At 49.0% G+C, this 24,874-nt stretch overlaps 1 protein-coding gene across 2 annotated transcripts in view; it reads right to left on the reverse strand.

The window, feature by feature from the left end:
- The window catches only part of ASIC2 (acid sensing ion channel subunit 2), a 1,299,235-nt gene extending 1,275,652 nt beyond the window's left edge, over nucleotides 1–23,583 (reverse strand). Inside the window, exon 1 of one of the 2 annotated variants that reach the window (XM_074940542.1) lies at nucleotides 22,811–23,583. In XM_074940542.1, the coding sequence (XP_074796643.1) occupies nucleotides 22,811–23,374 (564 nt within the window). In that variant the 5' untranslated portion in view covers nucleotides 23,375–23,583. The remainder of the gene's footprint in view (nucleotides 1–22,810) is intronic. The other variant, XM_074940540.1, reaches the window with a different exon arrangement.
- Nucleotides 23,584–24,874: the final 1,291 nt, after the last annotated feature.

Below are 24,874 nucleotides of genomic sequence, written 5' to 3' on the forward strand. Positions count from 1 at the left end.
TACCGGCTCTGCCCCCGAGGCTGCTGGTTGCGCTTGTCCAAGTCATTTCCCATCTGTGAAATGGGGATAAGGATCCTGACCTCCTTCGTAAAGCGCTTTGAGATCTCCCAATGAAAAGTGGTAGATAGGGGTGCAGTGTTATTACTCTGTCCCCTGCTTCAGCAGCATACAGGGGCCAGCAAACTTCTGCAAATGGGCCAAGAAAGAGCTCCCCAGGGTAGGGCTGCCATGAATAATCCCCTTCATGCTGCTGGTCTTACAAGTCTGAAGGTGCTGGGGGTGGGCTTGGCAATGAGCCTATAGCCCTTGGGAGTGCTCAATTTGTTATGAAAGTGGTGCCAGGGCTCAAGCAATTTTTTTACTTTCATAACTGATGCAGCAAGGCCGGAGGTACCAGGGCTATGAACTGCCAGGCCTAGAGGGGCCAGGGCACATCCCCGGAAAGCCTTGGCTCAAATTAAGCTCTGATGCTTGGCCCTATGCAGGGTCTAGGCTGCTCTGCACTGTACATTAAAGTGTCTACACCAGCTTACATCAGAGGGTGCTTTGGCCCCTACAGCTCTCCAGGTCTCTGCACAGCCCCAGAATACAGGGCACCAGATGTCTCCATTCTCCCACCCTATGTCTGTCTTGTCTATTCAGACTGACAGCTCTTCAAGGCAGGGACTGTTTCTCACTATATGTATGTGCAGAAACATTACGACAGTAATACAAATAAACACACGCAATGGTGTGATGAGCACAGCCTTCATGAGCAACATGGGTGTAGCCCTGTACTCCTGGCAACCCGACAGTGATAAACCGAGGTGCAGCGGCCAGGGCTCATGAACAACACAACACATAAATGCAGCTAGCCCTGTGTTCCTAAGCAACCCTACAATAACAAACCAGTACGCGGATGCTTGATGGAGACAAATCAGGTCAGCAAGAAGCCAGGTGTAAGTTCCTCTTTCACTATAACAAATCCACACACACACACACACACACACACACACACACACACACACTGAACCTGCCAAACCATGTTCATTTGGTGTTGGGAAAAGAACAATGGCCTCTCTGCTCCAGTGACACTGGGATTGTTATTGTAAATACATGTGAGAAAATTTACCAGTAACAAAAATGATGAAATGGAATGGGTTACCTAGGGAGGTGGTGGAATCTCCTTCCTTAGAGGTTTTTAAGGCCCAGCTTGACAAAGCCCTGGCTGGGCTGATTTAGTTGGGGATTGATCCTGCTTTGAGCAGGGGGTTGGACTAGATGACCTCCTGAGGTCCCTTCTAACCCTGATATTCTATGATTCTATGAAAAACAAATCTATGATGAAAAAAATCACACTGGGTCCACAAGGTTCTTTTTTACTTTTTACGCCAGAAAGCCCCTCTGTGGTCATCTCGTCTGACCTCCTGCATGAGAGAGGCAAGAAAACCTGCACCAGGCTCATAACTTCTGCTTGAGGTGTAGCATAGCTTTTAGAAAGACGTCCAGTCTAAGTGCTGGAGAATCTACCATTTACCCAGGCAACTCATTCCAATGATTAATTCACACCTGGTGGAAACTTGGACTGTCTGTTCTGCAGGCACATTTAGAAATCATTTTTTGGTCCTGATTAGAACAAAACCCAATATTTTCAAAATTTCAAAACAGGTGCTCTAAAAATATTCCTTTAATGGAAATCTCGAGGATTTCACACCAAAACAATCTGTTTGGTCACAACAACATTTTCCAACAGAAAACTATTTCGATGCAAATTTTCAAACCAGCTCTAGGTTAATCTCTTTCACTGTGTGCCCCTTGCTTCCAGTTGGAATGTGTCTAGCTTCAACCTCCAGCCAATTTAAAGTCTCTGTTTGTATGTCCCCTCCCCACACCACCTTTTCCTGGGTCCTGTCACCATCTGTGACACCTCGGGATGTGTCCCACTGATTGACATCCAAGGAGCTGACAGCTGTCACTCATCTTGACAGCTCACGTTAACCAGAAGATGAGATAAAATGCAGGCTCCTGAAAACAAGCCCATTCAGCAAAGGGGTGATTTTTAGAAACCCCAAGGCCGATTCTCACTAGCTTTATGGCCCCTGTCAGCTTTTCTGACAGCATGGGGCTGGGAGGGAGTCTGTCCCCAGGAATACCCCTGTTTAAGGGAGATCTGCCAGCATGGTTCTACACTGACCCTGCTCCCAGCTCTGACTCAGGGGGTGTGTTGGGGGAAAGGGAACCAGATACAGGGAGGGGGTGTGGCTGTGGTGCATTCTTTGCTCTCTGTGGCCTGTAAGCTGCTCTGATTGATACCAGAGGAGGGGACAGAACATGGTCCACTTTTGTCTCCCTCCCTGACTCCATTCCTGAGCTCAGGATTGGGGCCTCACATCAGCCAGAGACATGGGCAGACAGAGGAGTGCCCCAATCAGTGGGTAGACAAGTGATCCTTGCCTGGTGGTGGGGAATTTCACATGAGCTGGGGTGTAAATAATGGAGACTGAGAAGAGATTTCATTGCAAACACTTTGTTTAACGCTCGGGGAAAGGCACTGGGTGGAAAACCTGGAGAACGAGGTCTTCTGTCTCCCCAGAAAGCAGGCAGCATGTGGGCCTGTGACCCTCAGGGCATCTCTACATGGGGACGTTATTCTGGATTATGGTCAGGTTTGAATTTAAAGCGCTAGAGCTATCCTGGAATAAGAGTTTTCACGGGGGAACTAATCTGCAATAGCTATTCGGTCAATTTCCTCACCTAGACAAGCCCCGCCCTTGATGTGGGAGGGACCAATTATGGAGAAAGAGGGAGTCCGGTTTTCCAGTTAAGGCGCTGGCCTGGAACATGGGAGGTGTGAGTTCAGCTCCCTGACTTGCCACAGACTCTGTGTGTGACCTTGGGCCAGTTACATTTCTCTCTCTGGGCCTCGGCGCCCACCTCTAACGAGGGAGAATAATTCTTCCTTTGTCTGGCTGGCCTATTTAGATGATAAACACATGGGGGCAGAGACTGTCTCTCACTCTGCAAATATATACACTGCATTGTAAGCCCGGGTCTCTACGGGCCAGAATTGTGGACTTCGCTGTTTCCAAGCCCACGCTTGAGCCGTCCACACTGAATTGTAAACTTGGGCTTACAATTGCTGGAGCCAGGTCTCACAGCCATGCTAACGCGGCCACACTGCACTACACAGACCTTCTCACTCGGGTCTGCGGCTTAAGTGGTGTCCGCACTGCAAAATGACTTAAGAACTTTAGAGACTGACTGTCGAGGTTCCTTCCCCACTCTGAACTCTAGGGTACAGATGAGGGGACCTGCATGAAAACCCCCCTAAGCTTATTTTTACCAGCTTAGGTTAAAACGTCCCCAAAGTAAAAACTATTTTACCTTTTGTCCCTGGACTTTATTGCTGCCACCACCAAGCGTCTAACAAAATATAACCGGGAAAGAGCCCACTTGGAGATGTCTTCCCCACAAAATATCCCCCCAAGCCCTACACCCCCTTTCCTGGGGAAGGCTTGATAAAAATCCTCACCAATTTGCATAGGTGAACACAGACCCAAACCCTTGGATCTTAAGAACAATGAAAAAGCAATCAGGTTCTTAAAAGAAGAATTTTAATTGAAGTAAAAGAATCACCTCTGTAAAATCAGGATTGTAAATACCTTACTGGGTAATCAAATTCAAAACATAGAGAATCCCTCTAGGCAAAACCTTAAGTTACAAAAAGACACAAAAACCGGAATATACATTCCATTCAGCAAAGCTTATTTTATCAGCCATTTAAACAAAACAGAATCTAACGCATATCTAGCTAGATTGCTTATTAACCTTTTACAGGAGTTCTGACCTGCATTCCTGCTCTGTCCTGGCAAAGGCAAAAAAAAAAAAAAAACAGACAGAGAGAACCCTTTGTTTTCCCCCCACTCCAGCTTTGAAAGTCTCTTGTCTCCTCAGAGGTTTTTTCCTCTGGCCAGGAGGGATTTAAAGGTAGTTAGCCTTCCCTTTATATTTATAACACTGACTCAAGAGGTGTCTGAGCCATTAGCACTTATCTTTGAGAACTCATGATAAGGCCTCAGCTGGCGTACTATGTCCAGTTCTGGGCACCACGCTTTGGAAAAGCTCTGGACACATTGGAGAAAGTCCAGAGGAGAGCAACAAAAATTATTAAAGGTCTAGAAAACATGATCCAGGAGGAGAGATCAAACAGACATTCTAGAGAAGGGAAGACCGGGGCGGGGGACGGGGATATGATAACAGTCTTCAAATAGACTGTTTGTTATAGGTTGTTATAACGAGGAGGGTGATACATTGTTCTCCGTATCCACAGAGGACAGGACAAGAAGTAATGAGCTGATATTGCAGCAAGGGAGATTTGGGTTAGATATTAGGAAAAACTTCCTGTCAGGGTAATTTAGCACTGGAACAAATTATCTAAGGAGTTTGTGGAAGGCCCGTCACTGGAGATTTTTAAGAGCAGGCTGGATAAACACCCGTCAGGAATGGTCTAGATAATACTTAAGCCTGCCTCGGTGCAAAAGACTGGACTAGATGTCCTACTGAGGTCCCTTCCAGTCCTACATTTCTGTGATTCCATGACAGGGCTTGGACCCAAGTCACAGCGGGACTCAGGCTCTGACCCACCCACCTAGGAGGGTCTTAGAACCTGGGTGCCTACTGACCCAAGTCAGACTGATTTGTGTGTGGATGGAAGGGGGACTTGGACTCAAAGCTGAAGTATAGCGCAGGCTTAGTGTGCAGTGTAGACCTACCCTTTGTGTCTATACAGCACTTTGCTTAACAGGGCCCTGATCTCATTTGGGGGCTTCTGGGAGTCACTATAACAATAAGAGGGGAACGGTTCGTGACCTGCCTGCTAAGACTGCAAACCAGGAGGCTACATGCTCGATCCTGCACCTAATTAAAGTCCTTACTCAGGCAAAGTCCAACCAGCTTCAGTGGGATGCAACTGGATTAGGACTAAGCAGTTGGTCCAGTATTTGATTTCTCCACACTCTTCTTTCTAGCTGCCCGCTGCCCCGTTCCACCCTAGGGTTGGCGGCATCCCTTTGCCATCAGAGAGTTTGTGTTCCTATAGTTACACACGCCACCCAGGGAATACTTCCCAGGTTATTTAGAGTAGCAAACTGCACTACTGTTAATTCAATTGCAATCCATCGGCGTCGGCTTGACAGGAGCGAATTCATTTGTTATTCATGTGAATGTCACATGTACTCCAGGAGATGCTCCATCATAATTTAGCATTAGTTAATGACCACTTAAAATGTTCCTGAAGTATCTATAAAAGGTACATTGGCCACAGGATGCACCGGGATGGAAAGAGGAAAATATATCGGTCAACAAACCACATTAACAGAGGGGAGGTGCCAAATGCTTCAGTCTGACAGAGAGAATATCGCCCCTACTCAGGAGACGGAATCCAAGCCTTAGCACAGATGGGCGGCTCACCAGGGCTGCTTGAAATTTTTCTGTTCAAACTGTCTTTCCATAGGAAATTGGGTTTCTGACACAACCACATTTTTTGCAAACAGTGTCCGCTTTCATGAGTGGTGCGTAATGGAGGCTGAGGGAGGCTAAGCCTCTCCAAACCTTGTGCCCCCAGCGGAGAGGCAGTGGCAGATTACTGCATGGGTCCACGGGGCCCATGCCCAGGGCCCCTGGCCAATTTGGGGCCTCCACAAAAATCTCCCCCTGCCACACCCCTGGGGGCATAGAGCTTTTCCGGTCTCGGGGTCACAGTGGAGGGATGCAGTGGAAAGAAACAAGTCGGGGGGGGGGACTCAGGGAAAGAGGCAGAGTGGGGGTGGAATGGGGCCACGGTGGCGGGTGGAGCTGAGAGCAGTGAGCAGGGGCATGACCTTGTCTGGGTGACTAGCCTCCATCCATGTCTGCTGTCTATGGAAAATGTTGATTTTTCATCAAAAAAAGGGGCACCTGAAAACCAAAATATTTTAAAGTAGCCCATGATGCACCACAGCCATGCAGCTGCCCTAATAACCCACCTTTCCTCACCAAGAGGGGAGATTGTGGTCCATCATGGGAGATGTAGTTCCACCAGGAAGCCCAAACGATACATGTAACTGGGAGCATTAAGAACCCAAACTACAACTCCCATGAGGCAGCGCAGCAGCATTTCAGAATCAAAATATTTCTGTTTTTTTTTAGTTTTTACTGAAAACTCTATATTTTCCCTGGAAAAAAATATACAATTTCTGACCAGCTCGACAGCTCATACTGTGGTGATCCCAAATAAGAGTTATCACACATGGTTTACAGTCACCAAGGTTATTTCCTTTGCTTTTGAGGGAAACTGAGGCATCTCAGATGCTGCTGTGCTGAAATAATAGGTAAATGATGATTTCCGAATGTAACCACTCTCACCGCTTTGTAAAACAGTGAGTATAATGGAGCTGCCCAGCTTCCAAATATGCCACTGCACTCAAGTAGAGCACCCATGCAGAGCTGCTGGATGTGCTAAGAGCCCTTGGAAGAAAGGTATCTTCTATCCTGGAGGAACCCCAACATGCCATTGATTTCAGGGGAAGGCCGCAGGACAGCACACCCCCTTGGGGATGTAGATACAAAAGGGTTACACAAACAGCACTTTCTGCTGCTGGTCATTAACGCTTCACTGGGAGCAAGCCAATGAGTTTGCGCCTTTATTTTTCCACCTACAGGCAAGTGGTGATTTTTATGTGTTTGTGACTTCCAGTCATTTGACTAAGCGTTGCTATCAAGAGTTTACAGCAGCTGAAAGAGGGGCTTCATCCAAGAGACAGCCGGAGAACGGTCCGAAATCAACAAGATGCAATTCAGTAAAGACAAGTGCAAAGTGCTACACTTGGGAAGGAAAAATCAAATGCACAACCACACCACGGCAAATAACTGGCGAGGTGGTTGTATTGCTGAAAAGGAGCTGGGGTTTAGAGTGGATCCCAAACTGACTATGAGTCAACAATGAGATGCAGCTGTTAAAAAGGCCAATATTCTGGGGTGTATTAACGGAAGTGTCGTCTGTAACCTACGGGAGGTAACTGTCCTGCTCTACTCAGCACTGGCAAGGCCTCAGCTGGAGTACCATGCCCAGTTCTGGGCACCACACTTCTGGAAAGATGGGGACAAATTGGAGAGAGTCCACAGGAGAGCAACAAAAATGATCAATGATTTAGAAAACCTGACGTATGATGAAAGGCTAAAAAAACTGGGCATGTTTAGTATTGAGAAAAGAAGACTGAGGGGGACCTGATAACAAGTTAAGGACTGTGACAAAGAGGACAGTGATCAAATGATTAAATGTGATCAAAGGTAGGACAAGAATTGATGGGCTTAATCATCAGCAAGGAAGATTTAGGTTAGACATTAGGAAAAGCTTTCTAAGTATAAGGGAAGTTAAACTCTGGAATAGTATTGTTTCTGTTTCCTGATTGGAGGATCCAAAACCTTGATAAGCTACTCTACACAAGATATACATGGTTAAAAACACAAAATAGAGTTTGCTTGATGATTTAACAGATCTCATGAACTGGCCTGGAGTCACGTCCCAGAAACGTTCACATGAGTCAAACATTCTGAATTACGCCTAATAGGGGCCCACCAACATGCCAAGTCAGTCTGTTGAGGATCATGAATTGTGGTACCAGGAAATAAGGGCACAGTGTTAAGAGAGACTGGAAGCCTAGTTGGTTGTAAAATTTTCAATGCAGCAGTTTCCAGGCGGAGAAAGCAATTTTGTATAAATCAAAATGTTTCCCCAAGAAACAGTCGAATTTGACAAAACTGTCAATGAAAAAGAGTCAAAATAAATCCTTCTGGCTTCCTCATTTCGTTTCGATTACATCAAAACATTTTGTTGCAGTAATGCTGAAATGGTTTCTTTTAAACTTTCTTGGTTTGTTTAATTTCATCACAACTTTTATATGAATTTAAATATTGGATTTTACATCTTATTTTAATGTTTTGCCTTTATCAAAATGAAAAATGTTGATGTTGCTGATCAAATATTTTTTGGAATTTTCCATGACAATTTTCAGAATTTCGACTTTTCCTTCCAATTCAAAACCAACACAAATTTCAAAATGTCAGAATTTCCTGCATAATGAAAATTCTGGTTTCCGACCAGCTGTACTTGGAAGTGAGATCCGATCAAACCCGAGATTGAATGACAAGCCAAGAGGCCCATTTTCAAGCAGGCCCAGCATGGACAGGGCCTAATGAACATGGGGTCTGCTTTTGAGATCAGGTTTTGTGGGGGAACCGGGCAGAACCTGTCTGCTTGGACTGAGCTTTCCTTGGATTTTCTCATTTTGAATTTTCTCTCCATGTAAAGTTCAGGTGTTGGGAACCAATGTGATGAAGAGAGAAGGAAATGCCAAGTTCTACACCAGTTTGTCTGGTGGTTGCAGGCAAATGGGAAACCTTGTTTGTATCTTAAAATGATGTGATGGCCGAAGGCCATTTGTGGAATTCCAACAGCACTGCACTGAGGACTCAAGCCTGATTCAGAGGTAAATCTATGGGAGCCCAACTTGAAGTTACCTAAACCTTCTTTCATCCACCTCTGTGTGTGCTTCACACCAGCAGAGACGCCAGCAGGGTGTGTCTACAAGGCAGGTGGGAGCATGGCCCCCACGTCCAGCATAAGTAGACAGACACGTGCCAGCACTAACGCTGCTTGGGCTAGTGTGCTAAAAATAGCAGTGTGGCCACAGCTGCTCGGGCTAGCCACCTGAATACATACCCAGGGTTCATGTGGGTTGCTACTTGGGTGGCTAGCCCAAGCCACCTCCCGTGCAGCTGTGGCCACACTATTATTTATAGGGTGATGGCGGTCCTTGAGCTAGGGATTCAGCTACCTGTGCTGGGAAGCACACTCCCAGCTGCAGAGCGGACACACCTTTACAGTCAAACCCTTGGAATGCAACATAAGCTCCCTGTGAAGCACCTAGCGTGAGTCGAGACTTTTTTTTCAACAGCAAATGACTTTTTTTGGCAAAATGAACATCGACATGACAACCGGTCGAAAATTTCCACCTTTTCAGTGAAAAACTGAATTTTTCTGGATGAAAATGGTCACGAGAAGGAGGAGGGCAATCACTTCTTGAGGAGTGCTAGACACGCTGGTGGGATTCACAAAGGTATGTGCGCATCTAACTCCCATTGGTTTCACCCATCGGCTCTCTCTCTGTATCATTAAATGCTTCTCAGTCTCTTTTCACCGCCACATGGCATCACCTCTTCCTCTCTCTGGTGCTGTGATCTCCTGGGCTGAGATCCTACAGGGGGCAGAATGTGGGACAGACTCCCTATCATCTAGCTGGGCTCTATTCAGACTTGGCTTATCGGCCTCATTTCTGTCTCTTAAAAGGCAACGCGTGGTTTTTTAGAACCCACTGGCAATCAAATGCCAATCTTAAAACAACTGTTGAGCTTTATAACCCATAGCGGCAGCTGCCACTCAGCTCAGATCTCCCTAGATGAATATTTAAATTCTCATTAGCACTCAATTCTCTTGGAAACAAAACAATGTTTATGGTCAATAAACAACTTCCCACAGATGTATTTTTATTGGGTTCCTCCATGGTGGGGACATTCCTGGCCAGGGAAGGCCATTTATAGCCACTGAAGGAGAACAGGGTAATTTTTGTTTTCAAGTTAAGATCATTTTTACAAGGCAGCCCTCTGCGATGCAGCCTGCTGGATTTATGAGCCATGAGAGCTGCTATACATTGCATGAGGGATTGGCTACAGCAGCGGTGGCCAACCTGAGCCTGAGAAGGAGCCAGAATTTACCAATGTACATTGCCAAAGAGCCATAGTAATACGTCAGCAGCCCCCCATCAGCACCCCCATCCTGCTCCCAGCGCCTCCCGCCCACTGGTAGCCCCGCTGATCAGCTGTTTTGTGGCATGCAGGAGGCTCGGGGGGGGGGAAGAATGAGGGCACGGCAGGCTCAGGGGAGGGGGCAGGAAGGGGTGGAGTGGGGGCAGGGCCTATGGCAGAGCCAGGGGTTGAGCAGTGAGCACCCCCCGGGACACTGGAAAGTTGGTGTCTGTAGCTCCAGCCCCGGAGTCGGTGCCTAGCCAAGGAGCCGCATAGTAACTTCTGAAGAGCCGCGTGTGGCTCCGGAGCCCCAGGTTGGCCACCCCTGGGCGATAGTGAGGATTTATTGAGCACTGTTGATCAGGATCTGAGCTCCCAGTGACATTGGCTTTTCTGGGCAGGGGGATATATGTCAGCCAAGACATCACTCTGTGTGTATCTCCCCCCGTGTCATGTGAAGAGCTGATCAGGAAGTTTTTCACAAACTAGTTTTTTGCCCCCCCCCGCAAAAGCGAAATTTGTCAAAAACCAAAACTGTTCATGAAACAGGGTCAATTTCACCAAATCTTCTAACTCCAGAAGCCATTGGGAAAAAAGTTTAGAAATTGTCCAAACGTCCCATTTTGACATTTTTTTTTAAATGAAAAGTTTGGGGGTTTCGAGTTGAAACGACATCTTGCTTTGAAATTTTGGTAAATTTAGACCAAAAAAGAAGGTTTTATTTTAAAAAAGAAAAAGAAAAAAGGAAAGATTCAAAATGAAGCATTTGGAAATTATTCAAATGAAATGTTACAATTGACCCAAATGGATTCATTTATTTATTTAAAGATTTTTTTTCAGGTCACAAGAGTTGTTGAGATTTTCAAGCTTTTTCATCCCCAGTCAGGCGAGAAAATGTGTTGATATCTGGACATTTTTGGTGGGACCAGAAAACCATGTTCTCATCCAGAGGCAGTCCTGGGGGGCCCTGGTGCATGCACGGGGCAACAAGTGCAGGAGAAAGTGACAGATAGAGGTGCCCGTGCAACACAGCATAGGGCGGTGGACAGCATTTAGAGAAAATCACACCCACCCTTTCTTTCCCCTTGAAGGAAGAAACAGTTTGTATAAATCTGCCACACCTAGGCCTAGGGCTCAACACACGGGTCTACCTAGCATACTGCACTGGAACTCAGCTAAGGGCTCCCACATGGCTATAGTTGACACACTGAACTGCCCAGATTTGAGACAGAACACCTCTGACACAGTGAATGTCATGTCATCAGCATAGCAGACTGCATCGTGGGCACACTGAGCCAGCCATTCTGGGTACAGCTGGCATATCCAGCTTCCTATGAGCTGGCAAACTGGATGCAGTTAGCATTTCCAACTGGTTGCGGCTGGTACACTGGCCTGGATACAGATGTGACAATGAACCATCTATTTAAGGTATGGCTTCCATTACTGTAGTATCTGAGGACTTTGCAATCTTTTAAAGTGTTCGTCCTCATAGCACCCCTGTGAGACAAGGCAGTGCCATTACCCCTATTTTACAGGTGGGAAACTGAGGCACAGAGAAACTAAATGACTTACTGAAAGTCATACAGGGAGTCTGTGGCAGAGCAAGAGAATCATTGTGATGCTACGCTCCATATTCTTTATGAAAATATGCTTATAATATGGGTATGACATAACTGAGATATATTTTACGTGAGATGGGTCTTGTAAGTAGGGTGACCAGATAGCAACTGTGAAAAAACGGGACAAGGGGTGGGGGGTAATAAGCATCTATATAAGAAAAAGTCCCCAAAAATGGGACTGTCCCTTTAAAAACAGGTAAGGTATCATTGGAAAGGTTCTGATTTACTGAATGTGATTATCCAATTTGTATGCATGTATGGTTTCTGTACCTAAAGTTAGTCCATTCGCCTATGTAACAATTACAACTGGGTATAATTACACTAATCTAATTGCCTTCTATGACGAGATAACTGGCTATGTGGATGAGGGGAAAGCAGTGGACATGTTATTCCTTGCCTTTAGCAAAGCGTTTGACACGGTCTCCCACAGTATTCTTGCCAGCAAGTTAAAGAAGTATGGGCTGGATGAATGGACTATAAGGTGGCTAGAAAGCTGGCTAGATTGTCGGGCTCAGTGGGTAGTGATCAATGGCTCCATGTCTAGTTGGCAGCCGGTATCATGTGGAGTGTCCCAAGGGTTGGTCCTGGGGCCAGTTTTGTTCAATATCTTCATTAATGATCTGGAGGATGGCGTGGATTGCACCCTCAGCAAGTTTGCAGCTGACACTAAACTGGGAGGAGAGGTAGATATGCTGGAGGGTAGGGATAGGATACAGAAGGACCTAGACAAATTAGAGGTTTGGGCCAAAAGAAATCTGATGAGGTTCAACAAGGACAAGTTCAGAGAGATGGAAGAATCCCATGCACCGCTACAGACTGGGGACCGAATGGCTCGGCAGCAGTTCTGCAGACAAGGACCTAGGGGTTACAGTGGATGAGAAGCTGGATATGAGTCAACAGTGTGCCCTTGTTGCCAAGAAGGCCAATGGCATTTTGGGATATATAAGTAGGGGCATTGCCTGCAGATCGAGGCTCTTAAGGAAAATTAAGCAGTCGTGGGATAAGAGAGAAGGTCCTCTCATGGATCAGTAACCGGTTAAAAGACAGGAAACAAAGAATAGGAATAAACAGTCAGTTTTCACAGTGGAGGGAGGTAAACAGCGGGGTCCCCCAAGGATTGGTACTGAGACTAGTGCTGTTCAACATATTCATAAATGATCTGGAAAAGAAAGTGAACAGTGAAGTGGAAAAGTTTGCAGATAATACAAAATTATTCAAGATAGTTAAGTCCAAAATTCAGTGCAAAAATTTACAAAGGGATCCTATAACATGGGGTAAATGGGCAAAAAAATGGCAGATGAAATGCAACCTTGATAAGTGCAAAGTAATGCACATTAGAAAAAATAATCCCAACTACACATATATAATTATGGGGTCAAAATTAGCTGTTACTATTCAAGAAAGAGATCTTGGGGTCACCATGGATAGTTCTCTGAAAACCCCAGCTCAGTGTGGAGCAGCGATCAAAAAGGCTAACCAAATGTTAGGAATCATTCGGAACAGGATAGCAAATAAGACAGACAATACCGATACCGCCACTATATAAATCCATAGTGAGCCCACACCTTGAATACTGTGTCCACTTCTGGCTGCCCCATCTCGAAAATGATATGGTAGAACTAGAAAAGATTCAGAAAAGGGCAACAAAGAAGATCCAGGGGATGGAACGGCTACCAGATGTGGAAAGACTAACCGGATTAAGGCAGTTCAGCGTAGAAAAGAGACGACTAAAGGGGGTATGTTGGAGGTCTATAAAAATGGTGAGAAAAAGTGAATAGAAAAAAGTGTTATTTATCTTTTCCCACAACTCAAAATCCAGGGATCACCCAATGAAATTAATAAGCAGCAAGTATAATACAAACAAGCGGAAGTACTTTTCCCCCCAAATTAACCTGTGGAACTCATTGCCATGGGATGTCATGATGGCCAAAACTATAATTGGGTTCAAAAAGGAGCAAGATAAGTTCCTGGAGGATAGCCATTGATGCACCTATTAGCCAAGGTGATCAGGGATTCAACCCCGTGCTCGGGGTGAACCTAAATCTCTGACTGCCGGAAACGAGGTGGGGAAGAGAGGGGGGGATCACTCCAACTGCCCTGTTCAGTACATTCCTTCTGAAGATCTGACATTGGCCACTGTCAGAGACAGAATACGGGGCTAGCTGGGCCCTTGGTGTGACCCAGTTTGGCAGCTTTTATGTTCTTAGGTTTTATTAAACCTGGGGTGTCACAAACCTTTTTTTGAGTCACACGAGCCATTTTTTCCTCTCTTTCATTTAAATTGTTGGGGTGTTTTCTAAAGGAAATTTAGTTAAAAATAAGCTGCGTTTCCAACAAGGCTGAATCCTGAGCTGAGCAAACAATAAGAAACCACGTCTGAAAGTCTGTCCTGCCTCTGCAGCTAAATCAAATAAGAAATGACGGCATGCCATACTCCAGAACCTGTGCTTAGCGACAGCCAAATGGAGCTCCACCCTCCAATGTTCCAAGCTCCTTTCTAAACCTAGAACCCCCGGTTTGCCAGTGAGTTCTAGGTTTGGCAAGACCAGAGCTCTATCTCTAAACATGTCCATTGCCTAGTGAATTTGGGCTTCTACTCAATGGATTTGTGTGCAACAGAGATCATTCAAACTGAGCCAGCAGCAGCGAGTTCCTGCCTGGGAGTGTTTTCAAACGCAAAGGCAAAGGACAATTTCACAGTCTCTGTCATGTTGTCACTCTTTCCAAACATGCTATAATTTCACTTGGAGGTTTTGCTAATCAAACAGCCTCCAGACACTTCTGTTCCCTGGCAGGATGTCTCCACGGAGGGGATTGCTGCAGAGCGGGGGCAATGCACCGACTTTCCTCACCCCTGTGTTCCTAGCCTTTTCCTGACATCACACCCTGAGTCTCTTGCAAGTCCCAGGTTGGTTCCCAGGCTGCCAGGAGAACAGGAGGCACAGCAGCATGTGCAGTTTCACAGTAACGCAAGAAATCAAAGAAACCAAATTGTCACTCGGGCCCCAGTCCTTTTCCCCACCGCAGGAGAAAGGCCACAATGAGCCGCACCATGCACCGCTAGGATCCCCCTTCGCTGTGGGAAGAGCATGGCTGGGTTCCAATGCCTCTCTCACTGTCTCTGCTGCTCCCCTGGAGCCAAGCAACTCTTCCATGAGAGCTGAGTCCGGGCTGTGTGTCAGGGAGGCCTCGAGGAGACACGTCTTAGTCAGCTAGAGTGAGCTGAGCAAGGCTAGGGAAGCAATAGGAAGCCCTGGCTGAGAGTCATTCCTGACCCTGCCCTCTAGCTTAGTGGTTCTCAGCCAGCGGTGCATGTACCCCGGGTATGCAGCAGTCTTCCAGGGGTACGTCAACTCATCTAGACCAGTGTTTCTCAACCTGGGGGCTGCAGCCCCCAAGGGGCTGGCAGGATGGGTTGAGGGGCGTCGCAAGTGCAGGGCTGGCGTTAGTGGGTGGCAAGCAGGGCAGCTGCCTGGGGCCCCATGCCACAGAGGGGCCCACAGAGCTAAATTACATGCTTCAGCTCTGGGCAGTGGGGCTCAGGCTTCAGACAGACTCACAAGTGAAAACCAGATTCAAGCACCACACTGAAATGTAAGTACAACATTCATATTCCCATCTATTTATGTTATAATATGGTAAAAAGGAGAAAGTCAGCAGGTTTCCAGTCATCGTGCACTGGGACACTTTTGTGTTTTGATGTCTGATTTTGAAAGCAAGCAGTTTTTTAAGTGAGGTGAAACTTGGGGGTATGCAAGACAAAGCAGCCTCCTGAAAGGGGTACAGTTGTCTGCAAAGGTGGAGAGCCACTGGTCTAGCGTCTAGGTCCCCACCTAAGCTCCTCACAGGCATGAATGCGATTGTCCTCTAACTCCCGTGTGAGGCAGGGCAGTGCAAGTGTCCCCATGTCACAGATGGGGCACTGAAGCCCAGCGGGCCGGGTTGCTAAAGGTATTTAGGCACCTACGGGTGCAAACTGGTGTCTCATGGGATTTCCAAAAGCTTTCATAAGTCACACTCGGTGTCCATCTCAGTTTGCAGGCACCTAAACACCTAGCTCAGAAGGATCAAGCAATTTGCCGAAGCTCGCAGAGGAAGCCTGTGGCTCAGCAGAGATTTGAACACGGGTCTGACAAGTCCAAGACTAGGGACCTCAGCACCGTTCCTCTCTAGCACTAGCAGATGCAGCAAAAATTGTCCTTTACAGTGATTACAACCAGCTACTTGCCTTTGCTACTGCTCCAGCAATCCTAACCTTGATTTTCATTTCCTCACCCGTCTTAAACCAGCCGCATCCCCTTGGCTGTCAACATCCTCCCTGGTCAGACCATTCTTTACCCCGCTCTTTGGGGAATTTGCATCTCCCTCCAGCTCAGAGCCCATTTTTGGTGGTCATTCCTTGGACGGGCCAGACCGACTCAGGAGCCACAGAGCTTTCGTTTTATGGTGACACGAATATCTTTGGCGAAGGGAGTCACTCCAAATGCATGGCTCAGCATTTCTGTCCCTCTAGCTGAACAGATTGGGTTTGCAAAAGTACGTCAAGGCCTCCGGCAAGGAGAGGCGGAGACTCCCAGCCCCCAGCTGGCTCTATCACACAGGCAGAGATTCTTTGCCTCCTCTGAGGTCCCTTTTCCACACATTCGGTCTCCTCTCTCTATACTGTCAGAACACGTCTCTCCATGACAGGCGTATGGTCCCCCATTACCCCAGCATCTCACAGCCTTCAGTGTCTCCTCCCTCACAGCCCCATGTGGAAGGGGATTGCTGTTAGCCCATTGTACAGCTGGAGACCTGAGGCACCAAAGGGCAGGTCTGCCCCGGCACTGGAGGTGTAACTTGTAGCTCACATTTCTCTGACCTAGTGGGGGTGCTAACAGCAGAAGAGTAGCCAGGAGCAGTGGGGAGAGGCTTGCTGCCCCAGGTACATTGCTAGGGTCTTGGTCAGGATCAGATATAGGACAGCTAGCCCCTCCCACTGCTCGCGGCTACACTTCTGTTTTCAGTGTGCTCCCTGAATCAGCTTCCAGCTCCAGTGTAGAGGGTAGACCAGTAGGGGGTCATGGTCATGGAGGGAGAGATGATCTCTCAGGTAGCCAGGGCCAGTCTCATGAAGAGTTTGACTATCAGGACCGAGAGCTTGAATGGGGCTTTGTATTCAGCGGGGAGGCAGGTCAGAGAGCAGAGCCCTGGGCTGATGTGTTCACAGAGACCTGTGTGGTTGAGCAGACAGGAGGAGATGTTTCCCTCTCTCCTGTCCAGCCTCCTCCCCAGCCCCCCTCTCTCCACACAGGGCACCCACGTCTGTGTGTCTCTCTGACCCTCGATGTGTCCCACTTATGAAACAGCAAATCAGTGCTCAAGGAGGAGTCCAGTTCAGACACAGAACCAAATTGCCCTGATGCTGCTGATTGTCCTGGAGGCATCTCTGCACATTGTCCTGGAGGCATCACCCATGACGCTATACAAGTAAATCCCACCATTATGAATGCAGAGAAGAGTAGCTAGCAAGGTCCCTTCACCTAGTTCTACGCACGCGTGTCTCCCGCCTCCCTCCTACTATTTCCAAATACCTCTCTCTCTCCTCTCCTCCCCCTTCTCTTGAGCCCTGTCATCCCATCAGGTAGCTGCACTCAAAGAGGCACCATTGTACTGGACACAGCCTAGTTCCAAGCAACCCGAAGTCCCACAGCAAGGGAGCAGGGCAATGCTCCCAGCAAGTGCAGTGGCATGCAAACCCTTTGTGCTTATCGTGCATGAGGGCAAGGCTCATTCAATGCTGTCCTATTAACAAATGTCTGCATTTAAATATGTGCCACTCAGCCTATGTGGCTGCACCGCATCTCCTGTGACGAGTCCATTTTCTGCAATGGGGAACCAGGACTAGAACTCTGGGACTACAGCTCCAAAAGCATGGATCTTTCCCACTTGAGCTAAAGAAGAATGCCATCAGCTAGCACCAATGGTAGGTCCTAGAGGATCTGTCTGAGATCAAGTCTTGTCAGTGCAAGAAGCACTCTTTTTCGTGTCGGATTCCCCTCACTAATGAGGATTGCTAGCTCCTTAGGACAACACCTCAAACAGATTATTGAGCAAATATTACCAATTTTTGATTAATAATTTATCCAGATTTTTTTATATATTTAACCAGCTCAAATAACCAACATCCAAAAGTGATTCTCCAAAAGTGGATGAAGAATGAGCATAAAAAAGCTTAGAATAGGGTAATCAGAGTGAAAAAAGGCTATTTTAGCAGCTTAGTACTCCAGTTATGGGTGTGTTAGAGAGTGAGAAAGGAACATTTGGAGATTAGGTAGGTAGGTAAGTAGGTAGATTTTTCCCCTAATGGAAATATTTACATGAGGCAGTATCCATTGTGAGGAGACTATCTATTGATGATCATTTGTACTGAAAATAAATACACATATAACAATAAAGACAAATACACACATGGAGTCTTAATGTTACCACTGACATAAATGGACCCATACAACAGTATGTATAAAAAAGTTCTCAATTAGCAGATGATGTCAGATAGAATCACATTTCTTCATGCATTTCAATCCATGTGTGGTTATAATGTCCTGAAAACCCCAGTTCTCTGTCTGCTGGTAGAGGCTATTCTCTCTCTTAGGATACAAGACAACACTGATAACACCCCACCTCCTCTCCTGCGCTTGTGTCCTCTGTATTTGCACCTGAGCAGATGGGATCTGCTGCCTGACACGCCCATTGTGCTCAGTGGAGCTGGGCGAGCTGATGGCTGCTAGGATGCATTTGACACTGCTCTCTTTACGGACATATACGCACCCCACTTGCTATTATTGCACACATAGGGTGGAGTGGGTCCACCCCTCCCTATTTTCCAGCCCTGCCCTCTGCTCTCCTGTCTCCTCTGTGCCATCTCTCCTCTCCAGCACTGCCCCTTCCTGGTCTGCCCTCTGCCACTGGCTCAGTCTGTCCACTCTCCCAGTGCTTGAATCATTTCTGTAGTTGATCCCCGCCTTCCTCACCTTCCCAGCTATTAAGCATCCTCCCATGAAACCATCACGGAGCTTGGTCCTACCATTAGAGAAGCAAAGTGGTAGAGCACCAAGCAGGGTGGTGGGTGCATGGGGCCCTGATCCTGCATTGCTGAGAGCACTGCACCGTAGCTACCCTACCTGGTACGAGAGCGGCGCACATAGGGGTCTCAGCAGCTTAAGGGGTGCGCATGAGACCATGTCTCAGACATACCCATGCTTTTTTACCCTATGGTGCCCAATGCACTTGGTACGCTCCACAAACACGCCCCCTCAGGCTGCCCGATGCCTGGGTACCAAACATTCCTGGGCACACGGTGCTCTGATGGTGCTGGGGTTCCTGCCAACACAACCAAGAGCTTGTTGCAGTTTGTGGCTTCTGGGGTTTCTTGCGGTTCTCTCCCTGCCCATGTCTGGAGAGCCACAGCACCGATGCTGCAGTCTGGCTCAGGACCCTGATCTCCTGCCGTGCACTAAGGGAATAGCCGCCAGGCCCGCAGGCCCAATGGGGAAGCTTCAGTGAAGCCTCCAGGCCACCCTGAATGCAGCGGTCTGCTGAGGCTGCTCATTACACGCAGAGGGGCCAGGCTGCAAGCTCACCACAGCTGGGCTCAGCGTGACACGAAGGCAGAAATGTTCCGAGGCTGCAATGTGGCATTACCGCAGGATTATTTCATGCACGCACACCCCAGAAAAATGCCAATAGGAGGCAGCCCCGGTTCATGCTTAAATTGGGGCCTTGCAGGAGCAGCAGTTTTGAGGAGGAGGTTTCCAAGGGGAAGCCGTGTTAGTCTGTAGCAGCAAAAACAACGAGGAGTCCTTGTGGCACCTTAGAGACTAACAAATTTATTTGGGCTTCTTCCCAATGGGGTGCCCTTGTATTCCTCTACCCCCAAACACTCTGCCTGGGATATTGGTGTGCCCCACAGTCACCCCTTCATCTGCTGCTAAAAATATTCACCTATTGCCTAATATTCAATGCTTCACTGACCACTGGGATTCCCGTTTTTCACAGTGTTATCTGCTTTTGCGCACCAGTTCCAGAATCAGCCCGGAGAAGGATGCTAAGTCCTTGGGAAACTACTTGGATGCATTTTTACAGAAAAGCCTAGGAATTCACTACTGCGAGCTGCCCAGAATATGATTAACCATTGGCTGGGAGGCATTGGCAGTATCTCGGGAGGAAGGAAGCACAGAGTGTACAGAAAACACAGCTGGAATCCTGTTAAATAAATAACAGAGCATGAGCATGGGAAGGGAAGGGGGAGAACAGCGGAATGGAGCGAAGCCACCTACTCCATGCACCATGGCTATGCATTCCCCTTGCCTGCCTTCCTCCACAGCGCTGAGATGACATATGAGGCTGTCACACTGCATTATGTTCACTTGTGGGAGCAGAAGCTGTGCAAACCCACACCCAGAGCGCCACTTCAGTGCAGACCCCCCCTCTGGCTAATGGGTTCCTGTCTCTTTGCCCTCTGGACTGGGAAATGCGCAATTTGGTCACGCGAACGAGAAGCAAGCAAGAGTTTCCAGGGTGGTGCATCTGATCAGGACAGAGCCCTGCACTTTCCATCGAAGTATCCCCTAGAGGTGAAACCAAATAATGGAGCCTTGTCCATTATGAGCACCTAGGAACCAGTGCTAATATGACTGCCCCATGTATCCACAGGGCAATCAGTAGCGAAAGGAAAACAGCCCTAGAGGAGATGGGGGATGTACAGTGGTGATTATAAACCAGCCTGTAAAACCACGGCACCTCTTTTTCCATCCGGCGCCACTCTAGTATCAATGCCAGGAAACCACATGGCACAGGGGAAAAGGAGCAGTAGCTTGAACAGGTCACAGAATGAATCCTGATGGTCAAATGCACAGATTATGAATCACCAGCCTTCAGCTTCTACTTTGGGGTGTGGGGAATCGTAGGCGAAAGGGGCCAGGGGAGCACATTATTCAGGCCGTTGCTTTTGAGCAGAGGTTTTCACCTTACATGACACACCAAAGATAACCTTATCTTAAAAGAACTGGAGTATTCTTCAGGAAGGGTCCAAATGACTACATCCTATGGCAGAGCTCCCATCGGGGCCATACTGTAGTATTTCTTTAGAAGGATGACACTTTACCCTGCAAAGGCCCTGGCTGGTCCTTGCTGGGGCTAACCTCCTTTGGCAGACTAAGTGTTCTGTGGCAGGCCACGGATGGTCTGCGTCCTTTCGAAATCACTGTGTTCGTGGAAAGTCAATCATAGAAACACAGTGCATCATTCCAGAGTGACCACCCCTGGATTTTAAGTGTCGGGTAAAATCACCAAAAGTTACTAAGGGCCAGATCCTCAAGGGTATTTAGGTTTCTATGGGGAGTTAGGCACCTACATATCTTTGTGACTCTGGGATCAAATTATTTAGGAGCCTAAGTCCCAATGGCCGCCATTCAGGATCCTACATGCCTTGGTTTGAAAATGGGAATTAGGTTCCTAAGTCACTGAGGCGCTTTGAAAATGTTACCCTGTAAGCGTTTGGGACTTGTTCACTCTCGGCTAATAGACACTTGCTGCATAATAGTGAGTCTGCATCTGGTCTGGGGAGGCCTGTTCTACAGGGAAGAACCATTTGCGCTGTTGGGATCTAGATTACAAGCACTCCCAGAGACCAAGGACTTCGCTCAGGGATCACTTTCGGCTCAGGCCAGTGTCTGACTTGAATGATGCTTTTATTGCTTGAACTCTCCTATGGGCTTCTCCTTCCCACCCATCCACGCCCCCCACATCTGCCTTCCCCATTCTGGCACACACACACCGGTCTGTTCCCGGGCAACAGCACAGGGCTTAGTGCCTGTCCTGTCTTAATGCACCTCTGTGCACCTTCCTACCCTCTGATCAATCCCAGCTGCGTTTAATGGCCTACAAGCGTCGATTCCTGCTCACAACCAGGCAGCTGGTGCTGAAGGGGGTGGGGGCTCCTAAGTTGGAAACTGCCAATAACTGCTCCATGAAATACAACGTTCCCCACTCGGATGTCCCAGGAAACCATTCTCCAGCGCGCAGCCACGTGCCAGCAGCACCAGTCAGCTCCAGTCGCGAGATACAAAAGTAGCGGAGACGAGAGGTTGCAAAGGTTGCATTTGTGGAGGTGACATGGTCCCTAGGCCCATGAAGTCAACAGACGGCGTAGTCCGTCATGACAGCCTAGAAATCAGTGCCCATATAACCACTCCATGTACCCCCAGGACAGCCGGTAGCAAAAAGAGCAAACAATGCACACCCGGCAGAACCAAACGGCTGAAAGCACTCCTTGGTTCTCTTAACTCTGCAGAAACCTGCTTCATCCAGCAAGGAGAGAAGCGGACCGGCGGAGCTCCGGTGTAAGCCACAGCTCGGCACAGACCCCAGCAAGAAATGGTTAGCGCTCCCCTCTGAGAGAGCAGTCAAACCAGATGGTTAAAAAAATACAGGCACTGTTCGGAAACCCTCTTTCCCCTTCCCCACCCATGCCAGCACCCCCCGTGCAAGCCTGGCCCCGCTGCTAGCGGAATGGACACCGCTTCCCCTTCCGCAGGAATGCACGCTTTCTTTCAAGCCACACGCGCGTGTGTGTGTGTGTTTAGAGCGGCTGCTTTCCATCCGTGTCAGTCCCTGTCGGGGTGTAATCAAATACTCTTAAGCCGTTTGCGTCTCTCACTCTCCCCGGACTCACGCCTCAGCCGGCCGAGGGAACGGACCCGGCCGAGTCTGGGGGATTCATTTTACCTCTCTCTCCAACGCAGTGGCAGGAAAGGACCCACACTGCACAGCAAACTAGCCACCGCGCCGAGGATTTAAGAGCCAGAATCGCAGGCCGACAAAGCAGGATCCACCTCGAATGATGATGCCGCAAACCGCGGGTCCATCAAAGCCACAAAGCCCAGGCAGAGGCTGCTGTCCAAGGACTGCACTCAGACCACCCTGCGGCGCAGCACCCTTGCCTTCTGCACTAGAATCTGTCCAGCCCAAGGCATCGGCCGGCCACCACGGCCCACTCACCGCAACATGACAGATCAGACTGCCTGCTAGGGGGGTCGGCAGGGGCCCCTCCAAGTCACAGCTCCACCAGCAAGTGGCCTTTGGGACCTGCTAGCCTGCTAGGGAGGATCAACCAGGACACAAGGGCTCTGGCAAACAAACTTCAACTCAACAGGCTGCCTGCCTCTTTCCCAGCACCACGCGAGAGAAGCCTGGACCCCGCAGAGATGGTCCTCTCTTGACTCACCCTTGGCCAGATCGCATCACCTTAAGCACCTGCTGGATTCTCCACTGCCAAGCCCGGCCGCACGCCCAGAAAAGATAAAGCAAGTAGAAGCTCTGTCCATACTCACAGTTTTGAAGTCCTTCTGGCTGCACTCCCGACCTTTGAATTTGCAATACAGTAGCATATCCTTCAGGTCGTGCCCCACGCGCCCCAAGAACTCCTGCATGTTGAAAATTTTCGGTTTGTATTGCTTAAAGTTGGCCTTGTCCTGGAGAGCGGCCAGGACAGCTGGGTCAGCCAGGTGGGGCGCTGGAATCTGCAGGTTCACATCCAGCAAGGCCAGGAGCTCCCCAGCATGGTACAGGTCATTGGTGGTGAGTCTGGAGAAGCGGAACTCATTGAGGTTACAGATGGTGACTGCAGGGAAAACCAGGCTATTGGCCACTACCTCGTCCACTTTAGTGACGTGCTGGTAGGAGAAATAGAAAGCCACCCGATCCGAGCTCTCCACCAGGAGGAGACCCAGCGAGCCCACAAAGGCCATGGTCCACAGCAACCGCCTTATGGTCACCGGCCCATAGACAAAAATGTGGCGGATCCCATGGAGGGAGGAAGTGTTGGCAAACATCTGGATGCTGGAGGGCTCCAGGCTTCCCATGCTTCCCTCGCTGGTGCTGTCCTTAAGATCCATTGGGGTAGTTTGTTAAAATCCTGGCACTATTTTTCGGGTCAGTGCCTCTCTAGACTGACAGAACTGTATCTCCCCACCACCACCTTCCAATGGGCTTCACCCCTTATCTCTGGGGAGCAGGAGAGGAGAGAAGAAGAGAGGATCAGGCCAGCTGCTGGGAGTTTCTCCTAGGAGCTCAGCAGTAGCCTGGCAGGGGTAAATATTTATATAAAATCCATTCAAACTCTAGCTCTTGATTTCCTCGGTGCGATAAGGAGGGCTGGTTTTATTGAGGGAGACACCAAGGTGATGTGGAAGAGATGTGGGTGGGAAGCGAGAGCTTAGCCAATGGAAATAAAGTCCTCCCCCTACACACACACACACACTGGACAGAGAGAGAGAACAGAAAGCCAGCGAGGCCGCTTGCAGCCGGCTAGCGGCGCGCGATGCACCAGGCTGCCCGCTTTGCCGAGCTGAGGGGCGGCGGAGCAGCGCTGCTTTCCCACGGCTTGATTGTTCTGCTCCGACGTTGCTAGCAGCTGGATTCGAGCACCCTCCCAGCCCTGTTTTGGACAAGGCTCCAGATGCTGCCGGTCTCAGTCCTCGGAGAAAGCTGGGCGGCTGATTCACAGGGAGAGAGGAGGCAGGGGAGTGCCGGAGGGAGAGAAGCAAACGCCAGCGGGAGAAGCAAAGAGGGAAAGAGATGCGGGGCGCCGCGCACGCCCCGACACAGAGCAGCGGGCCGCAAGCCAGCTGCCTTCTCTTCCCTCAGGCAGCAGCTGAGGCAAAAGTTAAGGAAGGGCAGGACTGGGTGGGCAGCTGCTGCAGAATGGGAGAATGGCTCTAGAGAACTGCGGGGTGCAGTCTTGGGGGGGGCACGTTTCTTCTCGTCCTTTCTCGTTTCTTCCCCTCTCGCTTTCCGCGAGAGCCTGCCCGCTTCGGGACCCCCTGGCGCTGCAGACGCTCGAGAGGAGAGAGTAACTCCTCGAGCCACCGCCTCTGGGACCTGTCTCCTCCAGGGAGGCGCAGGGAGAGGGGACTGCTTCCGAGGAACCTCAGGTTGCTGCTGGGATGATGGTGATGTTCATGAGTCATTAATCAATCAAGCCTCTTCCAGAGTGCAAGGAGGAAGCCAGGAAGCTGCCTCTCTATCCCCAGCCCGAGGGTTGCTAAGGGCTCACCCAGCCGCACCTGGAATTTCCCTGGTTTTGCTTCCTTTGAGTGTTCACGTGAAAGGCACCGGTGCTGTGTTTGTGTTTAAAAGGGTTTCCCAGAGAGGTCACAGTGGGGAGGTGGGGGTCGAGGCCTGCAGTATCCTGCAGGAATAACTCCCAGTGCTGCAGCGTCCCATCTGCAAGCTGCGGCCCATGGGGCCTTGGCTGCCCAGTTTGGGAGCATTTTTGCTCTGTGTTGGCCCCCTGGATTACAGTGGGGTCCCGGGCTGTGAATGAGGTCCCTGCGCACTCAGTAATGATCGTGATCATTCACAATAGCTGCATGAGGTCAGGCCCGGCACAAAGA

Source organism: Natator depressus, chromosome 27, assembly GCF_965152275.1.
Source record: "Natator depressus isolate rNatDep1 chromosome 27, rNatDep2.hap1, whole genome shotgun sequence".
Classification (NCBI taxonomy): Eukaryota; Metazoa; Chordata; order Testudines; family Cheloniidae; genus Natator; species Natator depressus.